General features: G+C 38.0%; 2 protein-coding genes across 2 annotated transcripts in view; one reads left to right on the forward strand and one right to left on the reverse strand.

Moving 5' to 3' along the window:
* Nucleotides 1-1,148, forward strand: part of LOC144252086 (regulatory-associated protein of mTOR-like) — a 69,128-nt gene extending 67,980 nt beyond the window's left edge. Inside the window, exon 4 of the mRNA XM_077794649.1 lies at nt 1,017-1,148. Within this exon, the coding sequence (XP_077650775.1) occupies nt 1,017-1,148 (132 nt within the window). The remainder of the gene's footprint in view (nt 1-1,016) is intronic.
* A 1,569-nt stretch (nt 1,149-2,717) lies between these two features.
* Nucleotides 2,718-18,880, reverse strand: part of LOC144252087 (transport and Golgi organization protein 1 homolog) — a 37,645-nt gene continuing 21,482 nt past the window's right edge. Inside the window, exons 6-25 of the mRNA XM_077794650.1 lie at nt 17,969-18,057; nt 17,649-17,726; nt 17,452-17,562; nt 16,117-16,188; nt 15,834-15,938; nt 15,067-15,189; nt 14,866-14,968; nt 13,800-13,855; nt 13,622-13,712; nt 13,312-13,450; nt 9,016-9,117; nt 8,086-8,146; nt 7,935-7,970; nt 7,791-7,858; nt 7,571-7,671; nt 7,252-7,389; nt 6,198-6,274; nt 6,001-6,072; nt 4,459-4,609; nt 2,718-3,537 (exon numbers count right to left, since the gene is read on the reverse strand). Coding sequence (XP_077650776.1) covers nt 3,218-3,537; nt 4,459-4,609; nt 6,001-6,072; nt 6,198-6,274; nt 7,252-7,389; nt 7,571-7,671; nt 7,791-7,858; nt 7,935-7,970; nt 8,086-8,146; nt 9,016-9,117; nt 13,312-13,450; nt 13,622-13,712; nt 13,800-13,855; nt 14,866-14,968; nt 15,067-15,189; nt 15,834-15,938; nt 16,117-16,188; nt 17,452-17,562; nt 17,649-17,726; nt 17,969-18,057 — 2,093 coding nt within the window. The 3' untranslated portion in view covers nt 2,718-3,217. The remainder of the gene's footprint in view (nt 3,538-4,458; nt 4,610-6,000; nt 6,073-6,197; nt 6,275-7,251; nt 7,390-7,570; nt 7,672-7,790; nt 7,859-7,934; nt 7,971-8,085; nt 8,147-9,015; nt 9,118-13,311; nt 13,451-13,621; nt 13,713-13,799; nt 13,856-14,865; nt 14,969-15,066; nt 15,190-15,833; nt 15,939-16,116; nt 16,189-17,451; nt 17,563-17,648; nt 17,727-17,968; nt 18,058-18,880) is intronic.

Below are 18,880 nucleotides of genomic sequence, written 5' to 3' on the forward strand. Positions count from 1 at the left end.
ACCGATGGAGAGACATTGGCCCCTTGGTGGCAAGAAGGCTGCTTGCTCCACATTGCTACAGAACTGAGCCAGGAAGGAGGAGTGACAGGAGCTGGACATGAGGCTGGACCTCACCACTGTAAGGCACTGTGGTGACGCCCGGGAGAGCTGCAGCCTGAGGTCACCTCCTCTCACAATTACTGTGCTCGGAGATCCCATGATGGCACCAAACAACTTTCGTTGTGCTCCTGCTGGGGAGCTTGACAGGTGCCCACTCCTCAAGGGCAAAGCATGGAGACCCTAATGCTCAGATCCGTCTCCCTGTGGAGTGTAAGGGCCTCCAGAGCCAGAGTGTCCCTGGCCACCCACCTCCTCCCCCACTCTCAGCTGCCTTCACCCAGAGCTGTGGTCCTGGTGCCTTCCTATGTATTTTGTTGCCTCAAGGTGCAGGGAGAAGTGGGGGGGCTCTTGCAAAGGCCTGCCCCTCACACAGAGTCCACATGTGCAGATTTCCCGCAGCGTCCCCACTGGGGTTGGAAAGCACGCGTCCCTCCCTGCCCCCACAGGCCCATCTGCTGCCTGCAGCTCCCCCTGCTGGCGTTCACCAGTCCTCCTGCTGTGTGCAGCCACCAGGGGAAGCAGGGTCCACGCTTCCGCTCTTCCCTCGACTGATCAGGAGTCCTCAGGGGTAGCTAATAGGAGTTCTCCTTGCCAAAGTGTACTCTGTCTCTCTTCAGGAAAGAGGGAGATGGTGTTGGGAAGTTTAATTGGCCAATAGCCAGGTGGCCCTGGGTGCCTCCAGGATGCTGCCGGAGCTCGGCCTGCCCTGGCCAGTGCGCAGGTGCAGGGCAGGTGTTCAGGCAGATCTGGCTGCACCGAGTCCCATGTGCCCCTGCCCTTCCCTCCCATCTGAGCTCCTCAGCCTGCGATGGCCTCTGGCAGGTGGAGGCAAAGGCCGCAGTCCCCAGGGAGGGAGGTGAGGCCCATGTGGGCTTGGGGTAGCGGTGCCCCATCTCAGCCCTCTCTGTCTGGGCCAGGACATCCCCACGGGCGCCGACAGCTGCGTGACAAGTCTGTCCTGCGACTCCCACCGCTCGCTCATTGTGGCTGGCCTTGGTGACGGTTCCATCCGTGTCTACGACAGGAGGATGGCGCTCAGCGAATGGTAACTCACCCCCACCCCCGTTTTTGCGGCCCCTGCCCCTCCACACAGCAGCAGTCACCTCACTGCCCACCGAGGAGTCCCAGCTGCTCAGTGGGACATGATGCTTTCCCCAGGAGCCCACAGCAGGTTTCCAGCCAGGCATGTTCCACGCAGGCCAGTCCCCGTGGCCGTGGAAGTGGGTGGACGGCCTTGGGCATGCTGGAGGTTGTTCCTGGAGAGAACGGCAGTGGGGGGGTCCTGGAAAGGCCCCACCATCTCAGCCTCCATCTCACATGGGTTGTGGGCCGGGTGTCCCCGTGGTCCTGTTCCTGGTGTCTCTTGTACACCCACTGCTTTCTGAGAAGTAGGCTTGGTGCCAACAGGACAGTCCAGGAGTCACAGCAGTGGCCACCAGAGATGAAATATCCTCATGGCCAGGACAGTGGGACAGGATTGAGATGGGTGTTGACTCAGGCACCCAGGAGACACCAGCTCCTGGGGACAGGGGGAAGCCAGGGCACCACAGGCTCTCATGTTCCCTGGTGGGAGGTCCCTGCCAGAACGGGCAACCTGTCCCCAGAGGCACCACTGTAGGCAGCTGGTAGACTGCTCCCAGGGGTGCAGGTCAACAGCAGGAGTCCACTGGAGCCAGCTGAATCTTGCACTTCAGAGTGGATCTCATGGGACATCCATTGTCTCCAGACCTTTAGTTAAGCCATCTTTGTCCCCTCAAAAACACCCATCTGGGCAGGCAGGCATTGAACTTGGGAGTTGGCTCCACAGAGGGCCAGAGGATCCCAGGAAGCCCCCAGCCCCAGGCAGGGTCCCCCTCAGTACTCACCCAGCAAAAGGCAGCCTTGCTCCCATCAGGCCTGGTGATTGGGAGAGAAGTCAGCGCCTGTCTTCACCTCCCCCAATTCCCCGGGCATTGGCTGTGTCAGGCAGCTTCTGTGCCGACCTCGCCCTCAGAATACACCTAAGCTGGGTTCGTGGTGGTCCCTCCTCGCCCCAAGCCCAGCACCCTCTGCCCCTCAGCTGGGAGTGGGGACACAGGCTCTGGCCCTCCAGGTGTTGGCCCTACCAGTTCTGCCCTACCCAGTCCCCCAGCACCCTCCCTCCTCTCTCCCTTCCCTGCACCCGCCTCACAGCAGTGTCCCTTCCTGGCCTTACCCTGCAGCCCCTCCCGCCAGGCCCCTCGGCCCTCCCCAGGTATTTGAGAATGTTGCTATTTACATCTTGCATGGGGTCAGTCTCCCCCCAAGATGGGCAGTGGCTCCCAGGTGTAAGGATGGCTCAGAGAGCTCTCTAGACTGTGGCAGGAGGCAGCAGGAGAGCAGAGGCGTGCTACCACTTCCCAAGCTGCAGGGCAGCAGTGGGCAGCCCACAGGCCCTAGCCGCTGGTCCCCAAGCTCCAGCAGGCAGGGACACAGGGGTCTTGGAAAGCTGGGCTGAGTGGAGAACCCCAAGCAGGCCTGACCCTGCTGCTTCTGAGGCCTAGGGGTGGATTCTGAGAGTGAGTTGACATGCTTCCCCAATGGCACAAAGTCTCATGACGATCCAATGAATCAACAGACACTTGGGAAATATTAATAAACATTTTTTATGAACTATTACAACAAAGAACTTCAGCAAGAAGGAAAATGAAGTTTATGATCTTTGAGTAAACATTTTTAGCGTAACAGTCTCTGCGACCAGATATTGAAAGAGAAAAAAATCAAGCTTATAAAACACCATTTCTCTGTTATCAACTGGAATACACTAAAAATAGGATAATGGAAATACATGTTCTTAAAGCATTTCCACAGGAAATGTCCATAATTATGACATTCTAAATCATTTAGCAATTGTATATGCTACATTAACTAAAACAAAGGTATTCCTTATTGCACATTTTAAAATTGGAAGGATACTCTAGCTTAAGTGGGGGATATTTAGGGGGAAAATATTTTGGCTCAAAATGTATACTGCACCAAGGCAGCTTCATTCTAAAAACATAAACCATTTAAAATAAACTTTTATATTTTGAAGCCAATAATCCTTTAACTTGATGAATAGTTTATAGTCCATTTTCTGACTAAGTGTCAGAGGTTAACTTTATGGGCCCTGTTTTAAGGCCTGTGAACAGCCCTCACTAATCTGAGAATTAGGTGTATATGGAGGTTCATCTTTAAAGCCTGAAGGCATTAAGTCTTTTGCAGCAGGTGGTGGCCCATAGTCTTGGGGACCATGAGTTGGAAGTGGTAATGGGGCACCAGGAATGAAGTACTCTCTTGGGCCAAATGAGCCTAAAGGTCTAAATGGTGCTGGTGAGGGTCCTGGAAAAAAATCACGAGGGTCAAAAGGCAAATCCCATTTTCCAGGTGGAACACATGGTGCATATTCTCTGAAGCCTATTGGTGGACGCATACCAGGACCTGGAAAATAAAAAGGAAGTCTGGTGAACATCCTGACTTGCCAGATGAGGCAAACTGAGATGGAACAAGTTTAGTTATAGCCTTTGACCAACCAGCCATGAAGCAACATATTAAGGATTTAAACATGGCTCTACCTAGCTCCAGGCTTGTCTTTTTTCTTTCCCTACTATATAATTGCAGAATTATTTCTATCTCACAAGAGCTCCATTTATATTTGGAAGTACTATATTACCATGACAAGATGATAGATTATGAAATAAGAACTTTACTACATCAAAGAAATTTTGATAAAAGGAAATTCCACTATTTATTACTGTATCCATTAAAAATTCATGAAGTATTTCAGCATGGACTTTACACATGCCATCAGAATCAAGGTGCATGCCCTCCTGGAAAAGGCCTTCCACAGCCACCTAATTAAATCAGCAATATTTATTAGGTCACTGTTAAATCCTCCTCTTTAACACTTCCCTCTGACTTTTCTCAAGATAAGGAGGGTTTGACTTTTCTATATTCTATAACCTACTGCTTATGCTTCCATTATGGGCGATTACAAACTTTATGTTATAGGATTTTCATATCTGTGACAAAATTTTAAGTTATGGCATGTGTCTCATCCACCTTTCCATCTATTGCAGTGCATATCAACAGAGTTTCAACAAACATCTGCAGAAGTAATATTTCTGGCTTTTCTGTATATAGCCCCTTATCCTTGTCTATGAGAGATAGCTATTGCCTATCTCAGTATAAGATTATGTAGTGTCCCATATGTTCCAGAAAACTGGAGGAAAAGTTAAAATGTACTCAGCTTTATCCTTTCATTGTAAAGACCTGAGATAGCAACCAACTGTTTTAGCAAGCAATAGAAATGAAAGATGAATGTGATTTATAAGTCAATCACTACTGTTCAGATCATCATACCAAATGGTGGAGGAATTGGCCGAGGCCCAAAAGGCCCACCGAGCTGAAGTGGTGGTCCATACCGAATGGGAGGTGGTGGAGGCCGTCCCATCAGGGGTCCCATGAAGGGTACCCCTGAGAAAGGAGGGGGCCCTTTCATAGCCATATGAACCTGCAATTTAAGATTTGAAAGCAGTTAAAAGTTTTAAAATTCCTATGTATTAAGACAAAGTATCAACACCGATAAAAGCTAAAACCCAAAACAGGCACCTGTCCAGAGAACACCATCAGTGCAACAAAACTACCCACCCCTCCTGTGTATTCCCACCGACAGCTTACAGAAGTTGGAAGGATGCCACAAGAGGGAGCAGTTTGTTACTGATTATATCTGCACAGGAAAGGGAAAGGCAAGAGGACTGGCAGAGGTTATTAACAGAGGTGATTTCTGACAAGTATGTCATGCTGTATTCACTACAATCTATTTCAAAGGGAGTCCCCCCTCCCCATCACTTCCCTTTCATCACAATAGCTCATTACTTCCATATTAAGAATGAACAGAATAAAATGAAAAATCCATTCTCTACCCATGTAATAATAGCTACTATTCAGAGTATCTTCAGTCAGTCTTTCATATATTATTCAACCTCTGAGATCTTTAAGTAGACTGTCTTATTTTAAATAAGAGGGAACAAAAGCAAATGGAATATCATAATTTGTTGAAGGCCACACTGCATATTAAAGGAACTCAATCCCAGGTTTGCCTCCAAGCCATGCTTTTCCCACCTCTACTCCTCTCTAACAATGGGTCTTTGCTCTCTTTTAAATCTTCTACTACAAAGGGGTTTGGGGTCTTATCTAAGGTGCCCTTAGATTTCTCTAGAGATGTATATTCCTGGAATATATATACACTGGAACTTGAGAAGTATTTTCCATCACAGTGCTATATACTGTACACCATTTGAGATATTGATTTATCATTTCCTATGAGTAGTGGGTTTGAAACTAAACAATTAAAAATTTATTTTATTATAGAGCTGCAGAAGACCTACCGGATATAATAGCAACACAGTTACAAGAGAATACACTTATGTGAACAAATGAGACCATTTCTTGGGACTGGCTCAAGAGGTCATTTCAGATGATCATTGTTTCACTGAAACAGTATTTCACTTTCAGAAAATCTGATACCAATCTAATTCAAATCACTCAAAATAGGGTTTGCACAAATGAAGGAATTCTTAAATAACATTCTTCCAAACAAAAATAAAAATGATGAATTATATAATTTATAATGAATTTACTTTGCCTTTACTTTTACTTTATATGGTGTTTTGTGTTGAACATTCAACACAAAACACCATATAAAGTTAGAGTGATAACTTTTCACATTCTATAGTTCATTATAGTTGTACACACTTAAGCAACATTCCCAAGTTAATGAGAAAAGTAAGCTCAATATTGCATGCAGTTTAAAGCAAACAAGATCAGTGTCATGCTCTGAATATCCTTCCCAGAAATGCACAGAATAAAACCCAATTCAGTTCTCAACCTCTAAGTACTTACTCCAACTGGATACTCAGTCAAAGAAGTAATTGTGGAGACTGAGGGGGTCTCAGGTTCTTGGGGAACAGTTTGCTTTTTAAGAAACAAATGGGATAGTACAAATAGAACACAAAGAAGGATAAAGCAAAGAGCAAGTACTGTAGGAAAGCTACATGTTCCTGCATGACCACATGATTCACAGTAACTACAGAACTTACCTCACCCTCATTCGTCACCTTAGCTGGAGAAGAACTTCTGGAACTGCTATTCATGTGAGCTGGACCACATCCTGGGTCTGTTAGAGATCAAAGAATGGATTCAGACTTAATTCTAACATGAAAAGAATAAAAATCATCCATCCACAATTACAGATTCTTTGAAGTTACTTGGTCCCTTTACCAGAGGCAACGGGTTTCCCAGATGCCTCAGAAGACCAGTACGAGGTAAAGGTCCATCCATTGACCCTTGGGAAAGAAAGACCAGAGCCCTTGTATGTATTTTTCAGAAGAAATAAATCACTGGTGGACAGGTCAGGTCAGGATTCAACAATAACTAGAAAGCAACATGAAAAATGGGTTTCCCAGGGGTTGGGGTCATAGCTCAGTTGTAGAGTGTTTGCCTAGCATGTGTGAGGCATTGGGTTTGATTCTCAGCACACATTTAAAAAATAAATAAAGATATCATGTCCATCTACAATTAAAAATATTTTTTTTTAAAAAATGGGTTGCCCAATATGTAAATCACAATTTATGAAGAGACTTAAGTAAAATAAAGAACTGCCTTGGGTTGATAGAACAGCAGATTAATAAGTACTGGTCCTAAACTTTAAGCTATAGACTTGAAGTATGTGTAGGCTGGCTTTTCTTTAGTCTGTATAACCTGACTTCCAATCTTACCAAGACTACAGTCCTATTTAGAATTGGAAATAAGACTCAGAATTTCATGTTGGAAATATGTATGCTACATAAAGTTTAAGGCTACTTTTATAATATTTGGGAAAGTAACACCATAGAGATTTAATTTAAAGATAAAGGTTTACACTTCACAGTGTAAAATTTAAAAGAAAAAAACAATACAGGGACCTCCAGGAAAAAAAAAATGTTTTCTATTCTAGAACAGATTTTACAGAAAACATTCACTAAGATAAAGTAAGAAATTATCTTCTATATATTGTACAGGCCCAAATTCTATGTTTTCATTAGAATATTCAAAAGGGAAAAAAAAACCAAAACCTTGAAGTAGTTTACTATAAAGCAACATGTGAATGCTCACCAAATCCGTTTCTAGGCATAGCTTTTTGATTAAGAGTAGCAGAAGGAGGTCTCTCAGCTGGCTCTGCTGTCAGTGGAGGGGAACATTCTCCACCACTCACGGGGGATGGACCAAAAGAGCCATTATGGCTCAGTGGACCTAAAGACAACAATGCCATGTTACTACTTTAAGGCAGCCTTCTTGCTGACACCAACCCTCACCTCCCGCTTTAGCAAATCATTCAGATTATTTCATAACCATTACACACAGAAGTAAAAAGTAATTTACATACATTCTGCACCAAGAAATAAAATAGCTCCTTTTACAAAGTGCCCCCTACCTCTCCGAGGAGGATTTTGTAAATTTGGTCTTCCCGGCATAGGTTTTACAATCACGGGTTCATCTTGCCACACTGCCATCTTTTGGGTCATTTCCAATAGACTTGAATATTGAGAAAGAATGGGCTGAATTATGAAACTGCAATCTATTCCTTCATAGATAATATCTAGCATAACCTTAAAACACTATAAAACATATAGTAAGATATCAAAATCACATACTTCTGTCTCAAATTAGCAGCTTCCCTTTTCTCTTCAGCTACAGCTCTTTCTGCAGAACGAGCTTTGAGCTATTAAAGAGAAAATATTCAAATTCAGTTGCGGTAGGCTATGCACAAAATAAAGAAAAGGGGGAAAAAATCTTACCCAATTATCATGAGCTTTCTTCTCATGCATAGCAATCTGAAAAAGACAACATATTAAAAAATATGTTTTTAGGGACTCATTATAATAGCCTATAATTGTCTGTATTAGATATCAAAGAATTCTGCAACTACAGGACTGTATTAATTACTACCTGGTTTTTAAATGAGCGCTCCGCTTTCTGTAATTCTTCTTCCATCTCTTCAATTCTCCGCCTAAGAATTACAACAATTGAATAACATTTGAAACATTCTGACCATTTTCCCTTTATTCCATCAGCTATACTTTTAAAGACTTTATCATACATAAGAAAAACATTTCTATAGTTATATGAATCCAGTGTGATCAAAACTAATACTACAGGCAAGGTGCAATGCCACATGCCAGTAATCCCAATGATTGGGAAGCTGAGGCAGGAGGATCATAAGTTCGAGGTCAGTCTCAGCAATTAAGTGGGAACCTATGCAACTGAGACCCTGTCTCAAAGTTAAAAAAAAGGTCTAAGGATGTAGCTTAGTAGTAAAGCATCAAAAATAAATAAATAAATAAATAAATAAATAAATAAATAAATAGATAAAATAAGAACCTAATACTAATAACTTCTTTATCATTTAATTGCTAGAGATTCTGAATGATAACTTACAATTTCCTTAACTGTTCATCAGTGTGTTCTCAAGTAATTCTGTTAGAAATATCTTCCTCCTTAAAACTTTTTTTCAAATTATATCCATAGAAGATTTCCAAGGTCTATCAAATGCCACACTTTTGTGGGTCTTGATAAATCACACAGCAAACTGATTTCTTAAAGAATTACTACAACATACAAACCCCCCAGAACTGTTTGCATTGACCAAGTTCCCTATGGTCTTGCCCATTAGGTATAAGTAAATTTTTGTTAACATTTTTCATTTGTTAAGTTGAAATTTATTTTTTTCTCCTGTGTGAATTGAATTTATTCATATCCTCTCGTTATTTATACTTACATGCTATTTTCTTCTATCTACATAATGTAAAAAAAAGATTAAAAAGAAAGCTAACACTAGTTCATTAGACATTGACACCCTCCTTTAGAAACTGAACTCACTTGTAATTTTTAACTTCCTGTACAGAGGAAACCACCTTTTCATCTGCAGCTGACAGCCGCTGCTCTTTTTCTAGTCTCTCATATTCTTCTTGGCTTAGTTTCCTAAAATAAAGCCAGTTATCAAATCAAAAGTTTCTCTTTGTGAATATCACTCCCACAATTCTATAAAATGCTTAGGCACATAAAATAGAAATTCAAACCTGCAATTTCGTAAATCAAACTCTGGCAAATCACTTACATTTTCTAACTTCTCCTCTTAATTCTCTACTTACCAGTACATAAAATAAATGTGAAAACAACATGTGCCCCAAGGGCAAGTCTCCTGTGTGTAAGATAATAAAAACTCACTTTACTTCAATTTGGAAGATCAGGACTGATCAACCTAACATAAAATCTTCTAGAATATGTCTTTTAGCTATGCAATTAACCACAGAACATTTTTAACACTTTAGATATCTATTTCAAAAGAATTGTAATTAAGCAAAAAGACCAATCTGAGTTTTGATAATGTCTGTCAACCAGAAAAAGAAGCCAAACTGACCCACAATCAGAGTATTATCTACTGACAAGTTTTAACTCTGATCATGAAACTCAAGATGTTCATCTACTGAGACAAAGGTAGACACATTTAATGATTTAAAAAATACTATTTTCTGCTATCCTTGTACTACCCTCTTTAGCCATAGTTCCAATTCAAAAGATAATTAACTTGAAACTTAATTTTCCATAAATCAGAAGAACTATAGTAAAAAAGGATTATTGATACCAAATAGAAAAAGGGGATTATATATTCTTATATAGCTTCTCATTTAATTCTTCAGCAAGTATTTTATGAGTGGCTATAATATACTAGTTACCTTGTAAGATGCTAAAGAATAAAAGAGTTCACTGTTTCAGGTATAAATGATGCCTAAAGGAATATAATAATTTTCCCCACTGGCTTAAGAAGGAATATGGAGAAAACTAAATCTTGAAGGACAGAGAGAATTTTGTTTCCAATTATCAAAGAGTTAGTCTGAGGAGCACTAAGAACAATCAAAACATCTTTATAAGAATATAAAATTGTGTTTGAAGGGATCCAAGCTAAAAAGGCAGTGGAGATATATGGATGTGGCCAAGATCCATTAGAAAAAGGAATCTCAGAATTACAAGTAAGGCTGGCACTTTAAGGTACTTTTCTCCTAGGTTTACCCACATATTGAAGATAACACAAAGATATAATGAGTCTGAACTAAGCCTTCATCCAATTCTTGGGCTTAGAGGAAAAAAACAAGTGTTTGGGGCTACAAATAAAGGGACCCTTAATAAAAGCCCTAGCCTTTGAGTTTAGATTAGAAAATACTGCACACTTAAGTGGTGAACAGGCAAAAAATCCAAAAGGAATAATACTGAAACATTGAAAAGACAAGTCATTTTTGAATTATCTTAATTGCTGACTAAGTTTAAAGTGACAATCTTACTCAAGTAACCTCAACACTTTTCTATAAGAAGATAACTTCATCTTAGTCCTCAAATTTCATCTATAATTATCACAACAATGTTAGCCAATCAAAACTGACCAGGCACTCCATAAGACAAAATTCTGTGAGAAAAAATACCACAGAAAAGGAAACCACCTAATGGGGTTATCTGCACATGTTTTAAAATCACTGTGCTTTATACAGTCAAAAAAGTAAAGTCAAGATTATGAATTTCAGGGCTGGGAATATAGCTTAGTAGGTAGAGTGCTGCCTTGCATGCACAAGGCTCTGAGTTCAAACCCCACCACCACAAAAGAGGAAAAAAAAAGATTATGAATTTTGTCAAAGGATTAGAAACTATAAAACCAAGAAAAGGTTGGGTGTGGTGACCTACCTACAGTAGAAGATACTCAAGAGGCAGAGGCAGAATGATGAGATTAAAGATAGCTTGGAAAGCAGTAAGACACTAGTCCCTTATGAGAAAGAGCAAGGAGTCTGTGGAGGTAGCTCAATAGTAGAGCACATGGCTCAATGTCCTGGGTTTGAGCTGTAGTACTGAAATAGGACTGGGGTTGTGGCTCAGTGGTGAAGCATGTGCCCCACATGTGTGGGGCACTGGGATCAGTCCTCAACACCACATAAAATACATAAAATATTGTGTTGGGCTGGGGATGTGGCTCAAGCGGTAGCGCGCTCGCCTGGCATGCGTGCGGACCCGGGTTCAATCCTCAGTACCACATACAAACAAAGATGTTGTGTCCGCCAAAAACTAAAAAATAAATATTAAAATTCTCTCTTTCTTTCTTAAAAAAATCCTATAAAAATAAAATAAATTATTATGTCCCTCTACAACTAAAATAATATTTTAAACCCTGAACTTTTTAAAATCCTAAACTCAATGAATGATTTTAGCAGCAGATTTGGGAAGTAAAATAAATCCTAGCGCTTTTAAGATAGGTCAGAAGAAAATATCCAGAAGAAGTAAATCCAGAATGTAGGAGGCAGGGGAAATCAAATTCTAATATGCATTATTATAATCAGAAGAGAGAATGAGGTAAAATCAACATTTAGAAAAAGACTCGAAAATTCAAGAAATGTTTAATGGTCCCAAGCAACATAACTGCAAGAGGAAAAGTGGGTGGGGTGGGGAAAACTACACCTAGGCACTTCCCAATACAACTGTTAAAAAAACAGAGAAATGACTACAGGAACTAGGGGAGGGATAAGACCAAACAACAATGATAATGGATTCCTTAAAGAAAAAATTTAAAACAGATGGTAATTAATTGGATATTTTTAAATTGCTAAAACTAAGTAACAGTCAAAATTCAGTAGCCAAAAGAAAGATCCTTTAAAAATGGAAACTGGTTTTAACTCTAATCATGAAGTTCATGTCAACCTAATACAGATTATAAAGGTAGCAATATTTAGTGGATAAAATACTATTCTCTATTTATCCTTGTACTACTTTGATACAATAATCAAATCTATCATTAAAGGACAATGTTCAAATAGAATGAAAATAATTTCAAATAAGAAACCAACAGTGTAGAATGCAGAACTACAGAAACTTTAAATATGTGTATAAATTGAATGAATGTCTTGTGGAGTTCACAGTATATGAAGTACTAACATACAATGCCACAACAGTTATCAGATTCAGGAGCTACTTAAAGCCCATAAAAAAATAATAAACCTATTAATCTATGTCAGGTTTTTATTAAATCCAGAATATATACCATGGCCTTTAAATTATGAGAAGATGAATAAAATTATAATTATAATTATATAATTATAATTCCATTATAATTTAGGATTACATCAAGCTTATACAGGGGATGAGGAAAATAATTAAAAATATTTAAACTATTAAAAAGATACAAGGAAGAAAAAAAAGAACAGGTCATCAAATAGAAAGCAAATTCTTCATAAACCACAGGCACATATTGACATGGACAGACTTATATTTTAGAAAGTCCACTCAAGTGGCTATAGAGAAAATTAATAAGAATATATTATATAAAAGAAAAAAAAAAATATATATATATAATACATTATATATATTATATATTATATATATTATATAAAAGAATATATATATAAATGCTAAAGAGTAAAATCAGGTGCAAATAAATAAAATCTGACACAAAAAACCTATTTTTAGAGAATTCAAGTATTTTTGTGGATTAAAAACTTCAAATGAACTTTCAAAAAATAACTAGCTCCACACTGAGAAGATTAATATATAAATATATACTACAAACAAGTACTTCTGTAATCATAACTCCTAAGGTCCTTGCCACAGTTCAATTTTTAGTGTGAACATCTGAGATATTCAAGTCCAAAACTTGTACCATCAATAAGTAAATATTATTCCTTTTTGAAGTTTTTATTCTACTAAAACATGTCATTCCAAATCACTCAGTATTTTTAAAGGTCCAGAGTTAGAGATACAAGTTCAAAACATTAGAATTCCATAACTGATCACAATGAAAGGTAATTAAAATAAATAGTGGGATCATAGAAAGGGTCTAGATCTTTGAGAGGTATTTCCACATCAGTGACTGTTAATACCAGTTTACCACTTCCTGCCTTCATATGAATTTGACAATTGATTACGATGTCCTCACAGCCTTAGTTTATGGTTCCAACTACCTCAGGACTCTTAAGACTGACGATGGAAAGAAAAATGCAACTTATAGGAAACAAAACACAAAGGAAAAAAGACAAATCTCTACTTATTACAACTAGAAGAAATTGTAACTAATCTTAAGAAAAGATAAAATTATCTGTTAGTTCACACAGTGATAACAATAACAAACAATGAAAATCTTACTTTTGTAATGCCACCTCATTTTGCTGGTAGAGTTCATTTAAAATCTCCACTTTCTGCCTAAGAGTTTTGCATTCCTCTTCCAGTCCAACTTTAGAAGACCGTAGTGAATTGCAGTCACTTTCTAATTTCTTTATTTGGTCTGTAAAGGATAAAACAGCTTATCTCTATATGTGTACAAGGACTTAAGAACTTGTTTGAGGGAGTAGTGCCAAGAAAAGTAAGAAGCATGAAAGCAAGAAGCCATTCTTTATCTTTCTAATAAAATTTTAAGTCTTTCCAACATGGTAATTTCTTCTCAAGAAGAACCCACCTTCTAGATTACATTTTGTGGACTTCGAGGCTCTTAGCTCAAGTTGTAAAAGTTTTAGATCCTCTTCAACTACTGATATTGTAGTTTGTGTCTAAAATTGCAGAAAAGAGAGGTATTCTTAAAAGTGAGGCACAGGAAGAATTCACAGGCACTATGGGACTCTTACAAAGAACTATACCCGAGAGACATCCATCATCTGCTTAATTTGATCTTTGATCTTCTCGTTCCGATCACCTAAAAAACAAAAGACTTTAGCTTTTTCTTTCCTTACTTTTAACTCTATATTCTCCTAACTTCCCCAAACTAAAGAATGATCGTGTTCAAACACCGGAAGAAAAAAAAATCAATTAAATAATTAAACTGATTAGACTAATGACTTTTAAGAGAATTGCAAGCTTAGATTTAAAAAAAAGAGAGGTGAATTTCAGGTTGGGGTTGTGGCTCAGTGGTAGAGTGCTCACCTAGCATGTGTGAGGCACTGAGTTTGATCTTCAGCATAAAAATAAATAGAAGTACTATGTCTGTCTTAAAAACAAAAAAAAGGTGAATTTCTAGTTTGCACAACTAAAATGTTATCTCTGCTATTCTTGTAAGATAAAAGCTTTTCTTCTCTCTCAGATCTATCTTCACCTGGGCAAGTAAGTAAGTGTCTTGTTTAGAAAGATTCAATCCTACATTTTCTCCCTGAATCTACTACCAGGTGTGGTTTGAAATACTTGCTATGTAAGCAATATCCAACTTGGGAGAAAACATTTGGAAATATTTTCCTCATCAGTAAACACTGTTACACTCCCTCTCTAGCTTTCTGATAGTCTCTAGCCTCTGTTCTCACAGCCTTAGTTTATGGTTCCAACTGCCTCCGGACTCTTAAGACTGACTGTGGACCTTAAAACCACAGAGCCATAGAGATGATGAGTATCAAAATCAAGTATCATCTGCATAAGTTAAGAAATAAATTTCTCTTACTGTACAATGTTCAATACTTAGAGGTATAGGATGTGACTATTGTAGCTGCAGTGTACTTACTAGTTTTCAATGGGATAGAAAAAGTCAGTGTTCTTCACATGCCTATTGGTACATTATACCCCAGCAACCCACCTCTGCCAATGCAACAGACATATCTATAGATCCAGTGATGTGTCTACAACCCTGAAGCTTAAGAAGAAATTCAGCCAGCTGAAAAGTGGCATCTGTATACTTAATTAAAGACAGGAAAGCAAAAAAGGATTCAACTTCCCAGAGACTGATCTCACCATTGGTTAATTCATCTGACTCATCTGTACTTTGATCCTCAGATTCAGATTCACATTGTAACCGATTCAACTGTGTGATGTAATTAGTCAAAGCCTAGAAAAGAAGCAAAAGGTTGGAAGACTCTCGATTTTAATTCAGAAGATTTCAGGAGAATTCATGAGATGAAACATGTATTTGGAGTATAAACTTACTTTATTAGTATCATCTTTGTAACTAAGAGCTACTTGTAAATCTTTCTGGGACTTCTCAAATGATTTGATTTGTTCACTGAGCTCAGCATGTGATGTACTCCAGTCTTTGACTTCCTGCTGCAACTGAAAAGTCAAAACACATGAATTCATATGGGTTAGGTAGGGGTTTCTGCACTGGATACATTAGGACTACAAGACTTAGACAAAGAAATAGAGAGCCATACTCCTCGGTGGACTCCGTCAATCGAGGGGTTTGAGACCTTGGTTAAGGAAGAGGGCAGAGTGGCCCCAACTCTCACAGCTGCAGTAAGAACATCAGAGCTATCAGGAAGTTGACCCTGTTTTATTGCATTCCCCAGAAAATTGCTGTCAATTCAAATAATTTACCTCCAGCAGGAATGGCTGGGCACATATGACTGTCTCCTAAATTTAGATTCCTTATCATGTAATCTTCCCTTGGCCGGTGAATCAGTAACTACTCAAAACAGGATCATAAAATACTTAATTTTCTGGTTTAAAAAGTTTCTTTGAGGCTATGCAAGTTAATAACTGATTGATATTTGATAAGAAAAGCAATAATCCAAAAATCCAAAACAGATGGAGAACATATATATGCACTCAATTTGGGGAGCATTGTTTAAACTTTGCATATCTAGAAAAGGTCCTACATGAATATTCCTTACCTCAGAAACAGATCCAAGAAAGATACAAGATAATGATATTCACTTCTCTAGTTTACATTATGTATGACATCAAATTTTCTTTACCTGCTCTTTCTCCTTCTTAAGCATGGTATTTTCTTTCTGAAGCTTCCTGCATTCCAACTTCACCTTCGCTTCATGAAGCTTAGTTTCAGTAAGGATAATTTGAAGCTAATGCAAAACACTACAGTTAGTGAATTAATTCCAAAGAAAAAACAAAGTTATACTTTCCCAAACCAGACATCATATAGTTCTCATTTTTTGCACATTTTAGCACACCTCAAATTTTTGGTCCGCAACAAATTAAGATGTAGTATTAATATCCGATAGCAAGAGTTGGCAGCTTTACCTCTGAAAGTTCAGAATTATTCATTGAAATGACATCTTTAAGCTTCTCTATAGATTTCTTATTTTCCATTATCTGCCAGGGGAAAACAGAACACAAAATATGCATTAGGATTTCAGTAGAAATACTGATATATATATATATATATATATATATATATATATATATATATATATATATATATGTGTGTGTGTGTGTGTGTACACACATATATATACTAAAAAAGATAAACACAACAAAATTTTTGTCAAGCCATCCCATTACATTTCAGGTAAATGCAGGGGGATCCAGATTTGGACTAAGCAAAAAATCAAGAACTGAAAGAGATGAGGGAAAATGAAGTCATAAATATTTCATGGCATCCACAACCTTACTGTTTGTGAGATAACCAGAAAAAAAGGTCAAAGTATAGAAAATCATAATGCAATAAGTAAATAAAATGTTTTAAAGCATAGAAAATTAACTATAATTAATTACTGTTTCAAGTAAACCAGTTCAAATTAGTATTTTTTTTCTAGTGATAGAGAAAAAAATTTCCCAAGATCATTTTTAAAATTTTCTTATCTGAAGTAAAAAATGATAAAATTTAAGGAAGAATAGACTAATCTCACATACAGAAGAATTCCAAAAAATTTATAAAGATACTTGCTCCTTAAGGAAGTGGACATAACTCTGCAATCTTTGTTTGCAATGCCTGGGATTGAATCCTGGGCCTCATGCATGCTAGGCAAGTGCTCTACCATGAGCTGCATCCTGGGCTTGTAACTCTTCATACTTTAACTGTGGGCTGTGCATGGTAACTTCCAAAGAATACAACATGACAAGGATTGGAAAGAATTTTTACAGTGGAGAAATCTGATAAATACTACCTCAGCTGGGTGATCAAGCTTACTTGGGGGTAGGATATTTCAGAACACACTCTCTACTATCTTTTGCAACTTTTATGTAATTACAGAAACTTATAGAAATTGAAAATGAAGTATGTAAGTAAACTTTTTTTAAGTACAGAAAATTGATTAATTCATTACTCTTTCAAGTAAAAAGTAAACAAATACTGTTCAACTGGACAATAGTTTTTTACTTGTTCTGCATGTTTCCAAGGGCAGAGCAAAGCAATATGAAAATTATCCAAGGTTGAGAATAAAAATATTTCCTAGGCCCATAAAAATAATTTGTTGTATCAGTACTTAAAAGTTCCACAAAATGGGCAGAAGTGGGTTCGACTTCCTTGACTCCTAATCTTACTTTAGTTAACAGCTGGACTAAGTTCAACTTAACCAATTTAACAAAATATTTCAAAAGCCAAATTGCAGTAACACTTAGCAGCGAAACTCGTACCAAGTCCTGATTCTTAGCATTCTGTTCTCTCTCAGATGCTAACGTAACAAGAAGACTTTTAGCTTTCTCATCCAGAAGTTCTTTATCTTTTTCAAGAAGCTTCACTTTATCCTGGAAAAAAAGGTGTCAATATTACTCACTCATTACATTTACTTTTGAGTTTAGAATGTAATTCCCCCCAAAGAAGGGATTTTTACCTTATATTTAGTTGCTTCATCAGAAAGAATCATATTTTTTTTCATGGTCTCTTGGACCTGTTTCTTTGATTCCTTCATCTATGTAAATAAAGCATTCAGAATTAAGATACACAAATTATAGTGCTACTATACAAGTTACTTCCAGACAAGTGACCCTTTCCAGAAGAAAGCAGTACTTAATACATATGACTGTTTAGAATTTGGATGATTTGTAGGAAATAATGAAACAAAAATTTTAAAATACAATTTTAAAATTAAAACAGGTAGAAATGATTCATGCTAGAACCAAGGGAGAAAGAAACAAAAAAAAAATATTATACCTTCTGTTCATAATTTGACAATTTCTGCATTAGTTCTTCATTTTCTTTCATGAAATTGTTCATCTTTTTGGAAATTTGCTGTTCAATGACTAAAAGGGGGAAATACACAAGATTATTACAATCACTAAATGAAATTCAATTACTCAATCTACTAAAAGCAAAGACATGTTATATGGTACTATGAGTAAATACTTCTTAGCATAACTATTATGCTTTTAAAAAGCAATCTATGCTTATTAGCAATAAGAGTATAAAAATTATTAAAATTTAAGAAAAATATAAGAACAATGATATTTTGCTGGGTGCAGTGGTGCACACCTGTAATCCCAGTGGCTCAGGAGGCTGAGCTAGAAGGATCCCAAGTTCAAAGCCAGCCTCAGCAAGAGCGAGACACTAAGCAACTAAGTGAGACTTGGTCTCTAAATATAGGGGGTTGGGGATGTGGCTCAGTAGAGTGCCCCAGAGTTCAATCACAGGTACCCCTCCCATCCAAAATGATATTTCAATTTAAGCTTATTTCACAGATGGGAAATACAGTAAAGTGTTGTAGCTTGATATTCCTCCCTTCTCAAAACACTTTCTTTTCAGAAAATGGAATCATTTCATTCTTTGCAAAGAAAAACAGAAATGAAAACATACTGATTCACATTACCATTCTTTAAATTATCTACTCAATTACTTAATGCATGATTAAATAATTAGCATAGAAATACTCTTCAAATGTAATACATCTGCATTACATCAATATTCAAAGTTAATCTGCCCCAAATTAAAACTTATCATCATCTCCCTATCCACAATTTGTTCCTCCTCTTTATCTCCTATCTCAGAGTTGGAACCATCATCATCTACTCTATTATCCATGCTAGCAACCTAGGAATAGTAAAATTTTCAGGAGGTAAAAAAGATAAT

This window comes from Urocitellus parryii, unplaced genomic scaffold (genome assembly GCF_045843805.1).
Source record: "Urocitellus parryii isolate mUroPar1 unplaced genomic scaffold, mUroPar1.hap1 Scaffold_37, whole genome shotgun sequence".
Classification (NCBI taxonomy): Eukaryota; Metazoa; Chordata; class Mammalia; order Rodentia; family Sciuridae; genus Urocitellus; species Urocitellus parryii.